The following is a 22355-nucleotide window of genomic DNA, read 5'->3' on the forward strand; positions in this document are numbered from 1 at the left end:
ATTGGGAATTTATGTCTCTTCTTCCATGCTGGTCCAAGTCACAGCATATTTGGAGTTGCTGTCAACCTAGACAGGACAAGACCTGCATTTTGGCATGGTTTCTATGGTGGGTTCATCATCTTTTGGCATCCATTGCCCATGCTGGCATGAGTTGGATGGTTTGACTGGGCTGTAATGCTGGAGGGCTGTTCCAGGATCCAGTCTGATTTGGTGTAGGAAGAGCATCCAACCGTAGAAAATTATGCCAAATCAGACTGGATCCTGGTGCAGCATGCCAGTATGGATAATGGATGCTAAATTCTACAGCTGGATGCCCTTCCTAATGCCAACCACTCTGAGAGTATCATGGGTACTTTTATGTGCCATTTGCGTGACACCAGTATCTGCCATGACTGCGATTTTGCTTGGCTTGATCAGTCTTTTTCTCAAGCACGACATAATGCCAAAGGATACTCTTCCTGCCATTAACCTTCACCTGTCTTCCACCTAATATGTTATTTGAGTATGGTTTTACAGCTGGATGCTCTTCCTAACACCAACCACTCTACCTGAAATTTTGTAGGAAGGGGCTAGTTGGTTACATCAACCCCAGTGTTTCACTGATACTTACTTTATCAACCCCAAAAGGATGAAAGGCAAGGAAAAGTCGACTCTTGCAGCGTTTGAACTCAAAATGTGAAGACAGACAAAATACTGCTAAGCATTTTGTCCGGCGTGCTAATGATTCTGCCAGCTCACTGCCTTCAATAATAATAATAATAATAATAATAATAATTCGTTTGAGAAACACAAAAAAAAAATTCCATCATATTTATATTTTGTTCTGCATCACAGTACTTTCACTATGACTGACATTGAATACATAATGAATTTCAAAGATTTATTTATCATTTTTTTGTTTTTTTTTAAAAACAAACTTATATTACAAGTTAAACTCAAGATAGAATAAATTTTTTGGTAGAAATTTAAACTGTATGAGCACTAAAAAAAAAAAAAAAAAAAAAAAAAAAAAAAAAAAAAAAAAAAAAAGGAAGGGTGGGTAAGAAACAGTATTTAAAAGAAAAATATGAATTAAAAAAAAAAACTTTTAGCTGTTTAGGATAGGTGTTCTCACCTGAATGACTTTCCTGAAAATCTCTTGAACTTGTGACAAAACTTTTTCAATAGTTAATCACGTTTAATAAAAGTTATGATTCTGATACCCTAACTTGATAATGACGCTCAAGAACACCATGTAATCAGAGATTTGAGAGAAAGATTCTATGTGTATTTTCTTTATGAAAATTCTTATAGAAAATTTTTATTTTTTTGAATATGGTAAATTCACAAAATATTAGAGGAATTTTTTGGAACAGTCAAAATAAGATTTTTCATTGTTTCATACTGGAGTCTGAAATTTTTACACAGATAATGTTGATAAATTGTTATAGAACGAAACCTAACTGTTTCGTACTATAATACTATACATTCTCCTTTAGCCAATCTCCTAAAAAAATTATACTTTTCCATGTTAAAAAAAAGAGAGATGTTTTGTGATTTAAAACATTTGTTCCCTACTCTGTCTGCAATATAAAGCATGCTAACATATCTTGATGTTAAATTTCTTGCTTAAAATAATCTTCCTAATTAATTTTCTCTAATACTACAATCATAATGTATCAAGGCCTTTGCCAAAATCTGTCACAATAAAATATTAATTGCCTAATTAGAAGTGATTAGTTGAACACAATAGTTTTATCCATAGTCAGACTATTTATATTGTAACTACAAGCTTCACCAAAATTATTCAGTAGTAGCTCAGCGTGGACGGAAACCACACGTCGAGCAAAAGGGCAAAAGCTCGCTCAGTCTGACACTTATCAATGAAGGCATAACAATAATTAATGAACTCTTAACAATCTTACACCAAATTCTCAATTATCTAAATTATTTTTCAAATTCTCTGTCATATAACATTGATACCTCTATTATATAACGTAAGCTCAGTGGTTGACATCAAATCTAATCAAACTTACCAGTCTACACTCTTTTTTCGTACTGTTTTCTCTAGAAATCTATGCAACTTTGTAGTCATGTCTGAGAGCAGAACTACACTAACAATGCTGTTCTACTGTCATAATTAATTCTCTTAACCATTCCGATACTAACCATTTTAAAATTGCTCCCTGTTCTATGATACAAACTCCCTGTTTTAAAGTGATCTAAATTAAAACCTTCCTTTAAAATTTAATGTTAATTTACGTTACTAAATTTTTCATTATTTTAAAAATCTAATTGAAACATAGGCAATATGATTCAACAGAACTATGGTAACAAAAGAATTTATTCTTCAATGCTTAAGACAGATACATATATTTAGAAATAAAATAGTTCTATGGCAACCTCTAAGACAAAATCTTCATTTAAGAAGTCTTTACTACCAACCGTTTATATCTTATACTCACATTCATGTCCTGTTTCCCAAATATTTTCAAAACTGATGAAAAAGACCCAGCGCCAAAAATAGCTCCCAGAAAAAAATACATCACAAGATAACAGATCACAATATTGGAAATTTCTACATCAAGCCACTGAACAAGAATATATGGTGGATTAAAAGAGAACAAAATCTATATGCCTATATATATTTGTGTATATTACCCTCTCTTTGGTATATGGAATCAGTATGTTTGCTTTGGCACAAGAATCTTAAAGCTGCAGCACTTTAACATCTCTTAAGAAACCAACCACCAGCATGTGGTAAGAACCAATATTGGACACGGCACCTTTCTAATGTGTAGCTAGCCTCAAGTGTTGAGACAACCAGCTCTAAGCCTCTTACAGGTATCTATTATCTATGGAATGTTTTTCACTTCTACTTGTGATTGTTAAAGCAATATATTTTACAACAAAGGCACGCAATTGGTGGCTTTAAACCCTAAAGAGTTATGCAGATTAAAGATTAAAATACCTTATCATAGCTAGAATTTTGGACTAGAACGTAAAAACCTTTAGTGCAATTTTGGCCATTTATAATGTTTTGGTTTTCTTCCCAATAAAATATAGTATCTAAATTTAATTGAATTAACAACATAAAATAGCTAGAATTAAAAGATGTTATGCTTGGAAAAAGATTTATCATCATGTAATGAAACATGCTTAACAACAAGATATAGTTTTGATTAATAAGCAATACAGACTAAACAGATTTCTCTGGGTGGCATAATTAATATACATGTAAGACATACATATATATACGTCAGTTGAATGCATCATGAGAGGAAATATACCTTGTCATGTCTAGAAAATTGAAGAAGTTCAGAGGAAATAAAGTATAAACGGAAAAGGAGACATGGCTTTTTTCTTCTTTTTATAAAAAAATGTTACAGGGTTTGTGTGTGTGGTTTTATTTCGTTTCTTAGTTTTGTTTCTTGTTTTTTTTTTTATTTTTATTTCGTCATTTTTTTTTTTTTTTTCATTGAATATGTATTTTAGAGTACTTCATTAAGACTTTTGATTGAGAGGGTCCAGATCGTCAAGAGAGAAATCTTCGGCACCAAAACACAAGCCTCGACTGAATCCAGTCTGAAACAGATGAAAAGGAAACATTGGATAAGGCAATTCAGAGACTAGATCAATATGTGAGAGTATAATTTTGTTTAAATTAGAAATGTCAACTTTCTAGCAAATAAATTTCTGTAATTAAATGAGAGAAGAGCTTTGAAAGGGATTTGTAAGTTTTCATTCCAAACTTTTCGATGTGTTGCCTGAGTTATCTCCCCTGAAAATTTTTTTTTTCTTTTGGTGGGGTTTAAGGTAAGCCTATCCTAGCGTCAATGTGAGGATCTCTATATAGTTAGTCGGCTTACTAGAAATAGTAACCGAATCTCACTCTATCTCTATATATCTACACACACACACACACACACCAGATGCGATGGGTAAATTGTCGCCATTGTATATTTTTAATTTCGCGCATGTGCATTGTTTTTGATTTTGTCGACTACACAGTATAGTAGGGTCAGTTGAGCACCATCTGTGAGAAAACCAGTACCATGACACAATTCACTCAGTCGGAAATTTGGAAACGATACGCTGTACTGATTGGCATTTGTGCCGGAAACTCCAATACGAACATTTTAGTGTTGGGTGTCAATCTGAGTCCCCAAAATATGCACAGAGAATGATAAAAATCAAACATTCAGTCAACATCATGGTGTTTGGAGTGATCACTAGTGATGGCCACGTTATGCCTCCATTCATCTTCCCACACGGCCTCAGACTCATCATGGAGGCCTACATCAAGTGCCTGGAGGAGGTAGTGTTGCCTTGGGTCAAGAGCGTGGCTACTGGAACACCCTATGTGTGACAATAGGACTCTGCACCATGCCACACAAGCAGGAAGACCCAAGGTGCCACGCAGTGGGACTGAACCCAGAACAATGTGGTTGGGATATTGTAGGGTTGGTGTGAGAGGCAAGATCTGATCAGTTGGAGCATAAAACAACTAGAATATTTTGGCTGGTTATGGCTGGTTTAAATGCCAAGGGAGAATGGTGAACTAGAAGAAAGAATATATTTGCATTGTTTGATGTTGGAGGAAAAAGATGACCCTAGTAACAAGGAGGGGAGGAACAGTTTTATACCTATTGGTACATAAAGTGTCCAGACATCTCAGTCTTAAATGCCAAGGTAATTTATAACAATAGTGTCATATTATATAGCTAATGGAAGCCCCAAAGCGCTGAATGGAGCAGAAATGAGAAAATACTCAGGTATTAAAACAGAATGGATAGAGAAGTCCATAGAAATATATATATATATATATATATATATATATATATATATATACACAAAAAATATATATGCATGTATACACACATATATGTATATACTTTCATCTACATGTGTATATAGATGCATATCAGGGTACAGGACGTTAGAACAATGAACTACAGACAACGGAACGAACACATAGGAAAACAGAAAGCCACTTGGAATTATTCATCAGCTGCCTCTATTCTAACTTTACGTTTCGAAGATAAGGCAGGACGTACTCTAGAATAGTCTCTTCCTGAGTAGTGGATCAACCAACTAAACAGAGGATTCCAAGGTGGCAAACGTAAACCAAGACAGGAAAAATTGGACAGTGAAAACAACATAAAAAAGCCGTACAGCCAAACGCGAATCTGATGTAGAACGCTAGTAGTTCGTCTTGCCTTCACAGCGGCTGGAGTGAAAAGAAAGTTGACCACAGGTCACACGAGAGCAGAGAGGATGGTGGAGGGAGGAAGTGGAACAAGGAGGGAGAAACAGGAGTGTATAGCAGTGAAGTAGAAGTTAGAATAACAGAAAGAAGCAGAGCGAGACGGGGAGATGGGTAAGGAGAAAGATAGATAGGTAGATAGAGGGATAGATAGAAAAATAGAGGAAGACAGATAGATAAATAGATAGATAGATAGATAGAGTCACGTCAGAATAATAAAGTACAGTCTTACTTGCAAAATGGACGTGTGCATTCAATGATGTAATAATACAAAAAATATATAGACATGTATACACACATATGTATATACTTTCATCTACATGTGTATATAGATGCATATCAGGGTACAGGACGTTAGAACAATGAACTACAGACAACGGAACGAACACATAGGAAAACAGAAAGCCACTTGGAATTATTCATCAGCTGCCTCTATTCTAACTTTACGTTTCGAAGATAGAAATATATATAAAACTTACCTGAAGGTCAAGCAATTCTTTGTCAGCATTATTGATGGCCATATCAATGTCTTGGTTGGATTTTGTATTCAGGGTGGAAAAAGGGTTAAAGTCTCCCATACCAAATGGATCAGAGTTAGAACTGGCACCACTGTCCGCAATTAAAGGGTTCACAACAACTAGGAGAAGAAATAAATAAATAAATAAATAAACAAATAAATAAATCAGAAGATTTATTGTTTCCTCTTATTTGTTTCTGTCATTAGACTGTGGCCATGCTGGGGCACCACCTCAAATTTTTAGTTGAATGAATCGACCCCAGTACTTATTTTCTAAACACAGTTCTTATTCTATAGGCCCTTTTTGCTGAACCCCTAAGTTACAGGTATGCAAACATACCAACACTGGTGGTCAAATGATGGCAAGGGTTGGATGTCAGATGGTTTGGTGGGATCCTATGAATCTGCAACATGCTCCAAAGTTTGCTTTGGTATGCTTTCTATGGCTGGTTGCCCTTCCTAATGCCAACCACTTTACAGAGGTGTACAAATGCCAAGTAACTCACAAGGCAAAGATAAACACACACGCACACCCTCTAAGAAAATGACTGAGAACTGTGGACAAACAAGGTAGAAAATAGAGAGAGGTATGAATAGTGAATTGATAAATGATAAAGTGGTAAATACGATACCTGGTGGTGTTGATGTGACTTGTCTGGGATTTGGAGTTGATGCGGATCGAGCCTTTCCAGGAGGAGGAGGTTGTACTAGGAAAACAGAAAAGTTTAATTCAAAGGTTGAACTGATTTGAACAGAGAGAAGTATAACTCCATCCTTTCAGGCTACGTATAAATATAGAGAAGTGATCATCATCATCATCATCATAATTTAACATCCATTTTTCCATGCTGGCATGGGTTGGATGGTTTGATACGAACTGGCAGCTGGAGAGCTGCACCAGGCTCCAATTATCTGTTTTGGCATAGTTTCTACAGCTGGATGCCAATCACTTTACGGAGTCCTGGGTACATTTTTATGTGACACCAGCATGGGTGCTTTATACACGACACTGGCACTGGTACTTTTTAAATAACACTGGCACAGGTGCTTTTTACGTGGCACCAGCATTATAATATTGATGATGATGATGATGATGATGAGCTTCTTGCATATAGTCCTCAGGTGTACTATAAACTTAGCAAAGAGTAAAAGGGTTACTTTTTAGCCATTGGACTGCAGCAAAGCAGGGAGGAATCACTTTGAAGGACTAGTTGAGTAACTCAACCCTAGTACTTAGGTTTTCATCCTGGTACCTATGTTATTGGTGCCTTTTGCCAAACCATTAATCTACAGTGATGTAAACGAATCAACACCAGTTGTTAAGCAGTGGGGGGAGGGGGTGGAGATAAACACAAACACACACAATTGGCTTCCCAATTATCATCAACCAAATTCACTTACAAGGCCTGGATCACGGTGCTCTGCAGTGGGACTGAACCCAAAGCCATGTGGTTGCAAAGCAAGTTTCTTAACCACACAGCCATACGTGTGTCTCAAAAAAAATTAGAGTATTAATAAAGATCCATACTAAAATGGACAAGTATCTATTTATCAAAGAAAGACTGTAAAAAGTAACACAACTCACACAGAGGTTTTGGAGGAGAATTGCTTCTGTGTGAAGGGTCATTTAGGAAATCACCATTGCTTGTTTGTTTCTTGCTGTTTGCCTGCAATCCAGCCTAACCAAAATGAGAGGAAAGAAAAAATTAGAACTTGATATGAAGATGAAAAAAAAAAAAAACTTAAAAAACAATATAAAACAAATAAACTGAAAATTAGTAAATTGTGTTTAATAGTTGGTCTTCTGATGCCAACCTAAGGCCAGACAGTCAACTAAATATTTTAGCAGTAAATAGTAATAATAAGTTTGAGTTAAGGTTAAGTGAACCAAGAGGTATAGATTGTTATAAAAAGGTATTTAAACAATGGCACAAATTCAAAGAGACTTATGAAAAGGAATTTAAACAATATAAACTTAGTAGTTATTTGGAACTTGAAAAGAAAAGAAATTATGTTATTTGGTGCATAACCATAAAAACCTGTTGTTTTGAGATTTAGTTCTGTTTGACTTTATAACAAAGTAGGATTAAATGACAATTTAAAATATGGCTATTCAGTAATTTCATTGAAAAGCTGAGAAATATTTCTTGTACATGGATCACAACACAATTTTAAGAGAACTAGATTCACAGGATATTTTTCAGTTCAGTTACTTGAAACCATGTAAATATAATTATGCTCCTGTTTGCAACATGTAATCTTAAAGTTAATTTAAGAACACATGTTGCAGTTCAAATTAATTTAATATTGTAGACATTTAAGATTAGTTGTAAGTTATTTGAAACACAGGAAGAAGCAGAACTACATAAGTCACATCTTTTGAACATTTTACATGTTTCAGTCATTGAATTGCAGATTTTAGTCAAAGAAATCAACACCAGTTCCTTTCTTTTTGTAAAAAGCCTGGTACTTATTTTACCAGTCTCTTTTGCTGAACCACTATGTTACCGGATTCAGCAGGTGCAACTAGATCAAAAATGGAAGGTGGACGAGCAAAGCATTTGGCATTACTTGAGAATATTTACTTCATAATAAGGAATACAAATAAAGTATAAATAAAACATAGAACAGCTATGGTAGATAAATACTTTATTTGAACTCTTTATTATGAAGTAAATAGCCTCAAGTAATGCCAAATGCTTTGCTTGTACATCTTTCATTTTATATATATATGTATAGAGATATATGTATATATGATAATGTAAGCATTACTTCAGACACATAAGACAACCAGTTTCAAGCGTATGGAAGTATTAGATTTGCAGGGAGATTACAAGAACGGGCTTCAAATATTTAGTAAAAACAAATAAAGCAATGAAAAATAATGATTTTGTCCCAAAACCTTTTTTAGTAAATAGCAGGAATGTTGAGTTATCAAGGGTTCAATAAACCCATCTATTTTCTTTTCTTGTTTAATGCATATGGGTGTTAGGAAGAAAGCACAACATTTATTCCATGTTGTTAAAAAAGTTATATTGAAATCGCAATGCGAAGCTGGTTTTTAAAATTACCTCCTTTCGTGCTGTGTATGAAACTGGGAATGGTGAAAAAATATCTGTTGGTGAGGATGGTGACAAAATATCTGTTGGTGAGGATGGTGAAAAAATATCTGTTGGTGAGGTAGGAACTTTATTATACGGAAGAGAATTGCAGCGTGAGGTCAGAGACATCATATCACCAGTGTTTGAAGTAACAGCTGTGGGACTGGAAACAGTTTCCACTATGCCAAGGTTTAAAATCTGTGAGTTGGAGGATTTCAGACGGCTGAATTAATTTACAGTAAAACGACATAGTGATGGAAGGATCTTTTTTTTGTTTGGTAGAAATAAAAAAAAAATCCAGATTCTGCTTTAAACTTTTACTGAACAAGTAACCAAGTGTTAAACATTTCTTTTAAAATAAAATTACATATACATATATCACCACCATCAGTGTTGTAACATCTACTTTTCCATGCTTGCATGGGTTAGGCAGAATTTGCTGATGCAGATTTTCAACAGCTGGATGTCCTTCCTGTTGCCAACCCCTCATTTGCTTCCAAGTAAGGTAATATTTCCCTATAACCAGATGTGTTTTTTCAGGGAAGACTGGGAACAAATGACCTCACTGGTATAATGACACAACTATCATGCAATGTCAAGAGGAGGCATAAACACACACACGTATGCAGGTATATATACATGACAAACTTCTGTTGGCCTAGTGCTATAATAGAAGACACTTGCGCAAAGTACCATGCAGTCAGTGGCTCTTATTTGGCTCGCTAGGATTAAGCTGGCTCATTCTGTCAGTTTATAAAATTTACCGTAGAAATCTCATGTTTATTTCATAAATGGTAAAAGTAAAAATTATAAATAATAAAGGTAGGAGGCGGGGTAAGAGCCTGACAAGCATTGATGAGACTAAGCATGAAATCATGTTTGATCCGACCCGTGCAAATGTGGAAAAGTGGGTATTAAACAAAGATGGTAACAACCGCTTTGAGCAGTGTTAAAACATTGATCTCTAAACTATCTCCAACAAAGCTGCTACAGTTTCATGTGGTGCTGAGACTTCAACAGCATATTTAGTTTCAGAAATAAAGCTTAGTTTACTATTCTTAAACTAAACTACAGCAACAGAGGTATGGATGTAGAGATGTTGGTCAAGAAGTAAGGTTGAATGTACAAAGTCCTATCTTTTCTTTTATTCTGTTGTTCAATTATGGAAAGTCAACAGTTGAGCTTAGAATTTTGAACAAATATTTCTCAATGCTGCCAGTGCTAAAGAAACAAACAATATGACTAGCATGCTGAGAAAGTTGGGTTAACCAAGTGAATTCCAGTGGAACTTCATCTCTTAAAAGAGAAGCAATAAAATCATGCAATATTGAAAGAAATCATGCAAAGCCATGCAAAAGTTAAAAATCAATCAATAAATTTAAAAAATTCACAAATTTACTAAGTTTTGATCAATTATCTAATTAAATTAATTTTTTAATGAATTTTACTTTAGTTTATTAATTATATTTTATTTTCACAGACAGTATCTGAATTTCAAACACTGTATTCTATCAAATATTAAATATTGATATAACGGTGCCAGCAGGTCCCAATCAGTCTAAAAGAATTGACATACAAATTCCCCATCTGGTGCTTGGTTATACAAGACCAGATGAGGAATGACAGATTAATTCTTAGAGAAAGGCAACTGTGTCCTGGCAGTAATAATGCCTAGTTACTTAAATTTCATGAAGGAAATGCCAATAAATTAGACAAAAGATAAACTCAAAGTGCATCATGCTAGACATGGAAAAAGAAACATGCTGTGAAATATCTGAATAATGAAATAATGGTAGATGAAAAAAAAAAAAGGTGTTTGTCTTGAAATGCATGACATAAATATAGAGTATTTTCTGGCATACAAGTCGACAGAGTGTTAAATATGTAGAATAAATGTTCAAACATTATGACATGGCTATCTTTGCAAATCTTACTGCATTTTACATGGAATTTTTGGTCCTCCAAAATTGTCGTGTATAAGTTGACCTGCTTTTTTTTGGGGGGGGGGTTGCTGCAAATTTCGGTCAGAAAAATTCAACTTGTATGCCAGAAAATATGGTAATATAACTATAACAATTTAAATAGAATTTCTTACATTATTAGCACTTTTGTAGAAATCCACATCAGATTTGTCTTTGAGATTTTCCAGGTCAACAATCCTCTTTTTTAAAGTTTCGTTTTCTTGTTGTAGAGTATTCACCTAATGAAGGATAAACAAAATTGATTTAATTAAATCAACGATATTTTAGATAAATATTCACTACAACCTATAATTATACTTCAGCAGTTGTGATAAAACAGCTTTTATTTCACTAAAATGTAGATTAATCTTGGCTCGTTCTTTTAGTTTGTCTTTTGTTAATATTAACCCAAAGGCTAAACTGGAGACTACTTAGTTGGGAAGCAAACTTGTTAACCATACAGCTACACCTGCACCTATATGTGTGTGTACTTACTTGTATTAGTGATGGCATTCACCTGGGGTGGATTAAGCCAACTCTGACGAATGAGTTCACCATGCCACTCGTGTTTGTTGTTTCAGTGGAAATACAAATTCATGTGTAGTCCCCTGTCACATGCATACACACTCTGGGATAGTGTGATCCGTAGAAGCTCATCTTGCCAAAGGCGGCGAGCTGGCAGAAACGTTAGCACGCCGGGCGAAATACTTAAGTGGTATTTTGTCTGCCATTACGTTCTGGGTTCAAATTCCGCCGAGGTCGACTTTGCCTTTCAGGGTTGATAAATTAAGTACCAGTTACGCATTGGGGTCGATGTAATTGACTTAATCCCTTTGTTTGTCCCCTCTATGTTTAGTCTCTTGTGGGCAATAAAGAAATAAGAAGCTCCTCTTGCCATCAATTATCAACTGTTACAGAGGAATCTCTGACCAAGTCACCATCGATTATCAGAACAGATGTAGCCTAGGTCTGAAGCAGGTTCTAGAGACATGCTTTAACAAAAACTAAGGGGTGCCTCACTTCCAGCACACTGGACGCCAACTTGGAATTTCTGAGGGCTTGTGCTATTGCTAGATGTTGAACCCATACTAGATTCATCCATCATTTTGACAGGTAATGTTTTTAGTCCTGCAGGGTTTCTAGCAACACACCTCACCAGGTAAACCTAGTGGAGATGACCTGACCATGCAACAGGTTGCAATTGGATTCCATGTTATCAGTAGCACTCAAGAGAGTGCCTCACAAATGACCTGACACATGTCTGTATTTGTATTTCTCACCAACCACTTGACAAGTGACATCGATTCATATCTCCATAACTTAGTGGTTTGGTTAACGAGACTGATGGAATAAATACTAGACTTTAAAATAAGTACTGGCGTCAGTTTATTTGATTAAGACTAGCACTACTACAAGGCAGTGCTCCAGCATGACTGAAGTCAGATGATTAAAAGAATTAAAAATCAAAAATTTTTTTAAAGTAAAAAAGAAAAACAATTTAAAAAAAAAAATTATTTACCATCATAAATAACTGGCCTTTTTAGCATGTAAGGAGTCCTGTCAACGGTCTCCTCTTTGTGTATAAAAACATTTTATACACTCTTATATTTTAAAAATTTATTTATGTAAGTTTAAAACATGTGATCTAAATTCAGGTACGAATCTGTAATGGATATGAATGCAAAGTTCCTAAAAATAGAATCATTAACAACACACAGTTCTCAATTAACATCATGCATAGTTAAGTAAACCAACTCTAAAGTCACTCAGCTATGAAATACAACCTATTTAATATGACTAATTATAGGAAAGTTCACCAAAGAATAGTTGGCTGAACTGTTATAACGTAAATGTTTACCACTAGTGCTGTATGCAGGTGTCCTAGGAGGCATGATGTTCACTAGAAAAGTATATTTTTCAACTAAACAAACAAAAACATAATTTATTGAAGAAAACGAGGCCAACATTCTTTTTATATGGAGCCAAGACAAGCCTGTAGCCATTAATTTATCCCCAATAAATCTTTTGTTTTTTATTTGTGGCCATGTTGGAGTACTACCTTGAAGGGTCTTAGTTGAGTTTATTGACACTTGTACTTATATTCTTTACTGAAGTCTGGTACTTATTCTATCAGTCTGCTCTGCTGAACTGCTAAGTTGTAGCGATGCAAGAGAGCGAACACATACACACACATGACAGGCTTCCAGAGTTTCCGCCAACCAATTTCACTCACAAGACATTGGTTGTTCCAGTGCCCAAAGTGACATGCAAAGCAAGCTTCTTAACCACATAGACATGGCTATCCCCAATGAAGACACTTAGTCAGTCCACAATGGTGAGAGAAAAAAAAAAAAAAAAAAAAAAAAAAGAAAAAAGAAAAAACAAGCTAACAAGAATTTGTCACAAAATCAAATTCTCCAAATTGCACAGAGCTTCTTTTCTCAAATGAAAATATGAAAAGTGAGAGTTAGAGAAAAAGTTAAAGAAAGAGAGAGAGAGAGAGAGAGGGGGGAGGGGGAATAGTTGCACAAAAAAGATTTAAGAAAATAAATAGGTAAAATGGTAAACAGATGTTTCAAATCATCAGCTTCAATGAATCAGTATCGATATCACAGGTTTTCAATCTCCTTTCTTCTTTTTTTTTGATGGAAGGTTAAAAAAAAAAAAATCTATCATTTAAAAAATATAGAAACAACTGTTTAAATCATTTTATTAACCCTTTAGCATTTAGACTATTGTCAAATGTAATGTTTATTCACATTGTTTTGAATTAACCATTCATTGTCTTGTATGCAGCTTCAAGATTTCAATGATGTGACTGCTTATTTTTAGAATGATATTCTTAAGGGGATGAATGAGAAGTCAGATTTGGTCAATTTGAAAATAAAACAGGGAGAAGAATATTTGGGCAGGATACGGCCAGCTTAAGATATGGCTAAAGGGTTAATCATACGAGTGTTACAAAATTATGAATAACATGTTTTTAAAGATGGATTTTCCAAAGCCTGAAATTACTGGCCATATCCGGCCCGAACATGCTCTGTTTTATGCTCTAGCCAGCCAGATCCAGCCTTTCACATCTATCCTTCAATGCCATTATAAGATATACAATCACACCATCATAATTTTGAAGCTACAAAAATAATGCATGACGAATCAAAAACAATAAACAACGTGAATGTAAAATTTGAAGTAGTGCACCAGTATGCTTCCTCATACAATTTGAGAATTGCTGATCCATACAAAGAAAGAAATCACAAAAAAAACCTATCAGATTTAGAATACATGGTTACATTGTTCTTGATAAGTTATAATGAAAACAAAAATATCCATACCTTTTTCTGTAAAAGAAGGAACTGTTTACGAACATCGATATCTTTCCCGGTTGTTTCCACAAATCTTCGATATGCTAAATCAAACGCCTGACCAACAGTCATGGTTATTTCTTTAGCCTGAAGACGAAAGGGATTTTTACTTTAGAAAACAAGATCTCCCTTGGTTGGGAAAATTAATTTAAAAACAAAGTAAAGTAAAATTATATAAAAAGTGGAAAAAAAAAAAAACCCATACGTGTTTCGATTCAGTCATTTTAAGTGTTATACAATGTTGAGGTTAAAATGATAAAATTAGTAGGAGAGAAAATACTGAACTACTACTGTGCTGCTATTATGAAAAGAAAGTAGTTTCAGTTGAAAAAAGGAAGTCATAGTAAACTAAGCTACCTTAACACAAACAAGAGAAAACCAGACTAGAAATGATAGCTGCAATATGTGACCACTCCTGACCAAATAAATGAATAACAATAGTTGGATTAAAAATCTATTTACCTAAACGATCCAACAGAGAGTTTGAAACATGTCATTTTGTAAAACGATTATTTTAGTATTTTACACAAACAGACACACACACACACACAAACAGCTCTAAGGTTAAATATTGTACATGTGAACTCTTGACGTAAAAACTGAGTAATAAAACAGACAGAAAGAAGTTGGAAGTTCAAAGAGGGTGGATTATGGATATTCATTCAAGGATTCTGTTTGTCTGTCTTTCTTAATTGCACTACTCTGATATTGCCAACACATCATACTTAAAAATAAGACAAAATCAGCAATTTAAGGGAACAGGATAGTTGATTATATCCACCTCAGTGTTCAACTTCTACTTGTTCCACCCTATTTATTTCACCCTTCTACTTATTCACCCTGAAAGGATGAATGGCAATATCAACCTTGACAAAATTTGAACTGGGAACATAAAAAACTGGAAGAAATGCCGCTAGGCACTGGGTTCAACATAATAAATGTAGGGTCGATTCACTAACTTGTATTTACTTTGGACTGTGACCATGCTGGAGTACCACCTTGAAGGGTTTTTACTCAAACAAATTGACCCCAGAACTTCTTTTTTTTTTTAAGCCTGATACTTATTCACTTACTCTATCAGTCTCTTTTGCTGAACTACTTTGTTACACAGTTGTGAACAAACCAACACTGGTTTTCAAGCAGTGCTGGGGACAAATGCAAAAGCACACACATATATATGATAATGATGGTATACACGCGCACATGCTAACACACACACACACACAGTCACACCCACACACCTTTCACTACAGCTGCTGACTTGTGACTGACCTCTCACAGTGACATATACACTAACACACACAAATCCTACTACACACACACACACACATACACAGATGACTCACACAAACACATACAGAGTTACTAACACACAAATCCTGATTTGTAAACCCATCATGAAAATGTAATCTTTGTACACAGTCAGGGTAATTTTGGTTGTTCTTACAATTGAACAAAGTCTCAGAAAATGAAGTTCAAGAGAAAAGGTAGAGGAGGAAAGCAGGGAAGTATTGACATTAGTAAAAAAAAAAAAGAAGATTTTTAATACTTATATAACTCTTCTTTGGAAGAAAACTAAGAAAATGATATTAAAAACCTATTCAATCAGTAGCAATAATATTTAGTAAAAAAAATAAAAAACATTATTTTGTCTGATTTCAGTTGCTCTATTCATATTCTCTCTAATATACACCTTGTACCTAGAGGGTACACCCTCACCAAAGGGTCAATGCAAGATGTGCCAAAAATGATCCTTGTGAGCAGTATTCCATTTTCCATCTCAGTCATTTATTTTATATAGATTAAATTACTAAAGTTAAAGTTTGGTCATAGAGTGACCAATGGTTTTGCATCCACGAAAGGCGCAGACTTGTGGACAGCTCATCAGACTATATATACAGAGACAGATTTAACTCTTCACTCGTGGAGGTAGAGAAATGCTATGGTCAGTTGGTCAAATGATTATCAGAGAAAAAAAAAAAAACCCATTAATGAGGATCGTTTCTCTCCCCTAGACCATCGATAAATTGGAAGTGGGAGGGGATCTATTTTGTAAGGTCTCTTACAAGCCTAATCAGCAAGCAGAGAATCCCAATTTTGCAGGAGGCAGCATTCAGTGAGTCAGGCTTAGCATAGATAGATCTTCTACCTGATATCACATGGGGTCTCTTGATCTTTGAGGTGCCACACACGGCTGGCCAGGGACATAACGAAACGTCTTTCTGGAACCCTGAAGGATGACTGGTGATTGCAGAAGTGTCGCTTGAAAGGTGTGATCCGATGGCTGATCCAATGTATTTACAGAGTATGTTCACATTCCTAATACATGTCTGGTTGGCATTGGGCCTGGGGGACATTGTTGGTGTCACAGGTGTTGCTGGGGCTGCTATCATTATGGCGCACTGGTCAGGTGGTGCTGGTATGTCTGTTGTCACCGCGGTTGTTATCGCCGTGGTGGCTGTGTCTGGTCATAGGGTTGGCGCTGTTGGTAATGTAGGGTGTGGGGCCTGTTACTTCCTTGTCATTGGTATTGGTCTGGTCATCTACTTTAGCTGTGGTGTTGGCACTGGGGTCACTGGTTACCTCTTTGGTGTCGTTAGTACTGGACTGGTCATCCCCTCTGGCTGTGGTGTTGGTACTGGGGTCATTGGCATCAGAGCTGGTGTTTCTGCCACTGATGCTGCCTCTGGTGCCATCATCGTTGTTGGATGGTACATTGTTGCTACTGTGGTTGCCAGGTCTAGGTGTCACCATAGCCTTGTAGATGACTCCTTCGGCCTCACATTGGGCCCCTACTGGACAGTCATGGTACACCCTGCAAGAGCAACCTGCCTCCTCTTGTGTTTTGTGGGTATTAGTTAAAATATATTTTATGTTGGGTGCACAACTAAAGGAGACCCTTAGGTTGTGTCAGTTGAATAAATGTCTGTATCTGTGTGAAGCAATTGTCTATTAACCTAAGGAACACCCTCCCCACACAAGTCTTGACATTGAGTGAGAAGGGTGGGGCAAACCAAATGATGTTTTGGCAATGCTTCTTTTTCCAGGTGCTAGGGTCTGGCATGTAGGAAATGCAGTCCTTAAACGCCAGTGCCTTGTAGTAGTGGGCGTCGTTGTTGAAGATATCTTGGCCAGAGGATATATTCGAGATCCCCTTGCTGACACCCTTCACTAGGTTTTTGAACACAATAGTCGGGTGGCAGGAGGCTGTATTAATATAGGAAAATGGATGTTAAATGATGATGATGATGATAAACATATATATATATATAGTTTATTCTTAAACAAGAATGTTGTTGACTTCAAAGTCACTGTCAACATTTTTGTTTAAGAATAAATTTGTACTCTACAGAAGTACAAAGGAACCTTTCAGATAATGTAAAAGTGTTTTTATTATAACTAAACATAAAAAAACAAGCCTTAACACAATATATATATATATATATATATATGAATGAATGAATGACAGACTTCTTTCATTTTCCACCTACCAAAATCCATTCACAAGGCTTTGATCAGCTTGGGGCTATAGCAGAGGACATTTACCCAAGGAACCATACAATGGAATTGAACTGAAAACCATGTGGTTGGGAAGCAAATTTCTTAATCACACAGCCATACAAAGTTCAACTGGATGATCTTAGAATGATTTTTGGGCCATAAAACAAGAAGTGATTTTAGATAGTTTGGTATCAAAATGGTTAATTGAGGTAATGTCGTGCTTTGGTAGAAATTTATCACAAATTTTCAGACTTACACATTTTTCACTGTCAAATACATAGCAAAAATGTTTATTAGAATCAGCGGCTTTGGCAATGAATGTGAACATTCGTTTATCTGATTTATCATCAGCGCAGTAGGATATACGATGTAGAGGATTCTGGTGTAAGATGATCTAGAAACAAAAGGAAATTAAAGAAGGTTAAAACATTCCAATGATGAATACGTGATATTAATTACAATATTAATATCTCTTGACAAACTACAAGATCTGATGATGTACAGGCTATTAATTAAATTACATTATATTCTACACGATAGCTGACAAACTAATGAGAAAACTCTACATGGTCACTTGGTCCCCTGAAAATAGAGATCAAATCTTTCTTATATCACAGTCTACTATCATACAAAAGAGAGGCCTGGTCCCAAGATACTTGCAAGAGAGTGGATTCTGTTACAGGGACCCAATGGCCAGATGATGGCATTGAATTGGGTGACAGATTAAGTCTACCAATCCTGGAAGAATGATAGGATAAGTTAAATGCTAACCATGCTAATCAAAATAACCTTTGATCTCCCTTTCATTCAATCAAAAGTGAGAAAGTAAATTTGTTTACATCTGGCACCCATGCCAGCGTCGTCTCCTTCATTGGACACGAAACTCAGCTTGCAAAGACTTACTGGGGCAAGCGAAAGCGAAATTGTGATGGCACCTGTGCCCAGCGTCGCCTTTCTGGCACTTGTGCCCAGCGTCGGCTTTCTGGCACTTGTGCCCAGCGTCGCCTTTCTGGCACTTGTGCCCAGCGTCGCCTTTCTGGCACTTGTGCCCAGCGTCGCCTTTCTGGCACTTGTGCCCAGCGTCGCCTTTCTGGCACTTGTGCCCGCGGCATGTGTAAGGACTTTCGAGCGAGATCGTTGCCAGTGCCCCTGGACTGGCTCTTGTGCGGGTGGCACATAAAATACACCATTTTGAGCGTGGCCGTTGCCAGTACCGCCTGACTGGCCTTCGTGCCGGTGGCACGTAAAAGCACCCACTACACTCTCTGAATGGTTGGCGTTAGGAAGGGCATCCAGCTGTAGAAACTCTGCCAAATCAGATTGGAGCCTGGTGTAGCCATCTGGTTTCACCAGTCCTCAGTCAAATCGTCCAACCCATGCTAGCATGGAAAGCGGACGTTAAACAACGACGATGATGATGATGATGATGAAGAACCACTGAGAAAATCTGAAACAGATCCTAAAAGTGAGACTTGAAATGGTTACAACTATAAATAAAAGCATATAATATATTCTGTTAAAAGATGTTTTGATGTAAAAAAATGAAAATAAAAAAAAAAGTGAAAGGCTACCTGTGAGATTTGAACCTGCAACTCCTATGACAATGACAAACGTACTAAACACTATACTAAAGTTTCTACCTGAAGTTCTTCTATAAACTCAATATATTACATACTGTTATTTATAACTACATCCACTTTGAGATGCTCCTTTGAATGATTTATTTCACATCACAAAGCTTCTACACTTTCAGGATGTAAATATAAATGTTATTAATTATTCATGTCATTACTTTAATGATTTTTTTTAACCAATATACCACCATCTTTACTAATTACAATACTGTCATATTAAACATTAAATCAATCAAACACATCTATGCAGTCTCTCGATTGTGTTGAATTGCTTACCTCCCGTCACTAGTGCCAGAATATACAAAGCAAAGTACAAACAGTGATGAAGTTACATTGACTCTAATTAATTTGCTCGAAAAAAGCTGGAAACTCTTTTCAGTTGATCAGCGCTATATACTGCAGTGCTGTATACTACAATACACACAAACAAGTCAACAATGAAGCCTGGCTAGATCAGCTAGAAAGAACAACCAAACACCCCTTAAATCATATCCTGCCAACCAACTTAACTCTTTAGCATTTAAACCAGCTATATCCAACCCAAATGTTCTACCAGTTTTATGTTGAAACTGGCCAGATCCAGCCTCTCATATCTATCCAACAATGTCATCCTAAAAATAAACAAACACATCTTCAAAATTCTGAAGCTACAAGACACTACATGATTAATTTTTTAAAATGTAGATAAATAAGCATTACATTTGATAAATTAATCTGAATGCTAAAGGGTTAAAATAAAAAAAAAACATATGATAACCTTTTTGTTACCATATTTCTGTTGAAAAACACAGCCTTTGTTTCAATTAATTTTGAAACTAATGAAATTTGTAAGGTAAGTTTTTCAATATTTATTGGGTTTTTACAATCATAAATTAACATGCAATTTTTGTGGAAAGTTTAAATTTATGTTACTTTTAAAACAGGAAGTTTGCACCAAAGGACCAAGGGAAGTTTTTGACAGGCTGGTATCAAAAGGGATAATGTACTATTAATTAGACACACCATTATCATCGTTTTAACATCCACTTTTACATACTTGCATGTGTAGGACAGAGTTTACTAAGGGAGATGTTCTATGACTTGATGTTCTTCATGGCGTCAATCCTCACCTATTTCCAAATAAGGTAATACTCTCCCCATCGTTAGACATGTTGGAAACAAATGACGTTCATTTACAACAATCACTCGATGTCAAGACAAGGATGCACACAACAAGCTTTTTTCAGTTTCCATTTAAAAAGAGATGGAATGGTCGAAGTGAGAACAACTTGGGACTAAACAACAACATTGTACCTTTGGAAATGTGCTGTGCGTGAGAAGACCTAGCAAGCCAAGTGAGATCGTTGCCAGTGCCCCTGGACTGGCTCTTGTGCGGGTGGCACATGGGATGCACCATTTTGAGCATGGCCGTTGCCAGTACCGCCTGACTGGCCTTCATAGGATTTTCAAGCGAGATCGTTGCCAGTGCCGCTGGACTGGCTCTTGTGCGGGTGGCACATAAAAGACACCATTTTGAGCGTGGCCGTTGCCAGTACCGCCTGACTGGCCTTCGTGCGGGTGACACGTAAAAGCACCCACTACACTCTCGGAGTGGTTGGCGTTAGGAAGAGCATCCAGCTGTAGAAACTGCCAAATCAGATTGGAGCCTGGTGTAGCCATCTGGTTCACCAGTCCTCAGTCAAATCGTCCAACCCATGCTAGCATGGAAAGCAGATGATGATGATGATGATGATGATGTATGTCAACCATGTGTCTATGTTTTTGAAAGGTAGATTACAAAATGGCTTCTATTGCTAGAAAGTTCTAGTGAGCATGAATGAAAAATACCTTTGTTTTGGGGTCCAGGATAGTAACTCCATCGACTGATATTGTAAGTTCTACTTTGGGGGGTTTCTGACCTTCTGCCTTCTTAATGTGTTTGTTGAACTGGAGATGAGAAAACAAAACAATAAAACAACACAGTGTCTAACTGTAGACGAGGAATCAAAAAAACAAATAATGGTAATGTATTGAACTGTAAATTCTAGGTGTAGAATCAAAGAATAATCTGATGCATGTTGAATTATATAATATACCGTTTATTTGTTTGAGTCATTAGACTGTGGCCATGATGAGGCACTGTCTTGAAGAATTTTAGTTGAACAAAATCAACCCCCACTACTTATTTTTTTAAGCCTGGTACTTATATTGGTCTTTTTTGCTGAACCGCTAAGTTTCAGGGATGTAAACATACCAACACTGGTTGTCAAGCAGTGGTGGGGAAAAACACCATCTGATTGATACATTAACGACCCTGCTAATTTGTCACCTATAAATAGGTAATATGTGAAAACACAATATATTTTTGATAAGTTTACACCCATCTTTTGTTCGTTTGGATTTTCTTTATTTTCATTCCTTCATAAATTTCTTTCATGGACAAGATTTGGCAACAGAGACAAAGAACTGGTGAAGTAGAATTACCTTCATCTTTCTGATGACATCCTTCACAATTTCAATGCCCTTTGGTTGATCCACTTCACTCTCACCCAAGAACTGAAAAATAAACAATAAACAGGCTATTCATTACAAACGACCATTATTGTTATTATTATTATTATAGTTTGCATGAAGCATTGCCTGACAATTATACACACACACAAACACACACATAAAAAAACAAATAAATAAATAATAAAAAGATGGATAAATACCACTTCATTAAAGCTGATTCCAGCGGATTTCTTTAATAGACTAATGAGTACATTACATCAAAACTGTAATGAAGTGACGCTTATCCATCTTCTAGTTATTTACTTGTTCATAATACACCTCACTGAAATTCCAACCTGTTGGATAGTCTGGAGTATACAAAATACCTACGACCAATACAACATACACTTTTGGATAAGCCCATAGGCTATTAAGATACTCATAAGGGCTAGATTCTCCATGAACGTAACCTGAATTTTTCACTGGATGTACTTCGGTACCCATTCGGCTAAAAGTGTTGTTTACAAGTTTAATTTTGACCCTACTCGGTGCCTATTAT

The 22355-nt window shown here is 36.0% G+C and overlaps 1 protein-coding gene across 3 annotated transcripts; it reads right to left on the reverse strand.

The window, feature by feature from the left end:
• Window positions 1–795: 795 nt before the first annotated feature.
• On the reverse strand, window positions 796–21943 carry LOC106877366 (PTB domain-containing engulfment adapter protein 1). 3 transcript variants are annotated; one of them, XM_089364510.1, is made up of 10 exons: window positions 21788–21885; window positions 21152–21250; window positions 17947–18084; window positions 14160–14276; window positions 10959–11063; window positions 8834–9061; window positions 7348–7441; window positions 6395–6469; window positions 5725–5882; window positions 796–3564 (listed from the first exon to the last, which is right to left on the reverse strand). In XM_089364510.1, the coding sequence occupies exons 1-10, from the start codon at window positions 21791–21793 to the stop codon at window positions 3484–3486; spliced, it is 1101 nt and encodes a 366-aa protein (XP_089220636.1). In that variant the 5' UTR covers window positions 21794–21885; the 3' UTR covers window positions 796–3483. The 3 variants fall into 3 exon arrangements, with proteins under 3 accessions (XP_089220636.1, XP_089220637.1, XP_089220638.1); XM_089364511.1 differs by having other exon boundaries at window positions 17947–18625; window positions 18707–21250; window positions 21788–21861; XM_089364512.1 differs by lacking the exon at window positions 8834–9061 and having other exon boundaries at window positions 21788–21943.
• Window positions 21944–22355: the final 412 nt, after the last annotated feature.

This window comes from Octopus bimaculoides, chromosome 16, assembly GCF_046866305.1.
Source record: "Octopus bimaculoides isolate indiv1 chromosome 16, ASM4686630v1, whole genome shotgun sequence".
In the NCBI taxonomy this organism is placed as follows: Eukaryota; Metazoa; Mollusca; class Cephalopoda; order Octopoda; family Octopodidae; genus Octopus; species Octopus bimaculoides.

Coding starts and splice junctions, on each gene's coding strand:
- LOC106877366 (XM_089364510.1), bottom strand. Junction 18,085..21,151: donor TCCTGGACCCCAAAACAAAG/GTATTTTTCATT, acceptor TTTTGTTTCTAG/ATCATCTTACACCAGAATCC. Junction 6,470..7,347: donor TTCTCCTCCAAAACCTCTGT/GTGAGTTGTGTT, acceptor CTGTTTTCCTAG/TACAACCTCCTCCTCCTGGA.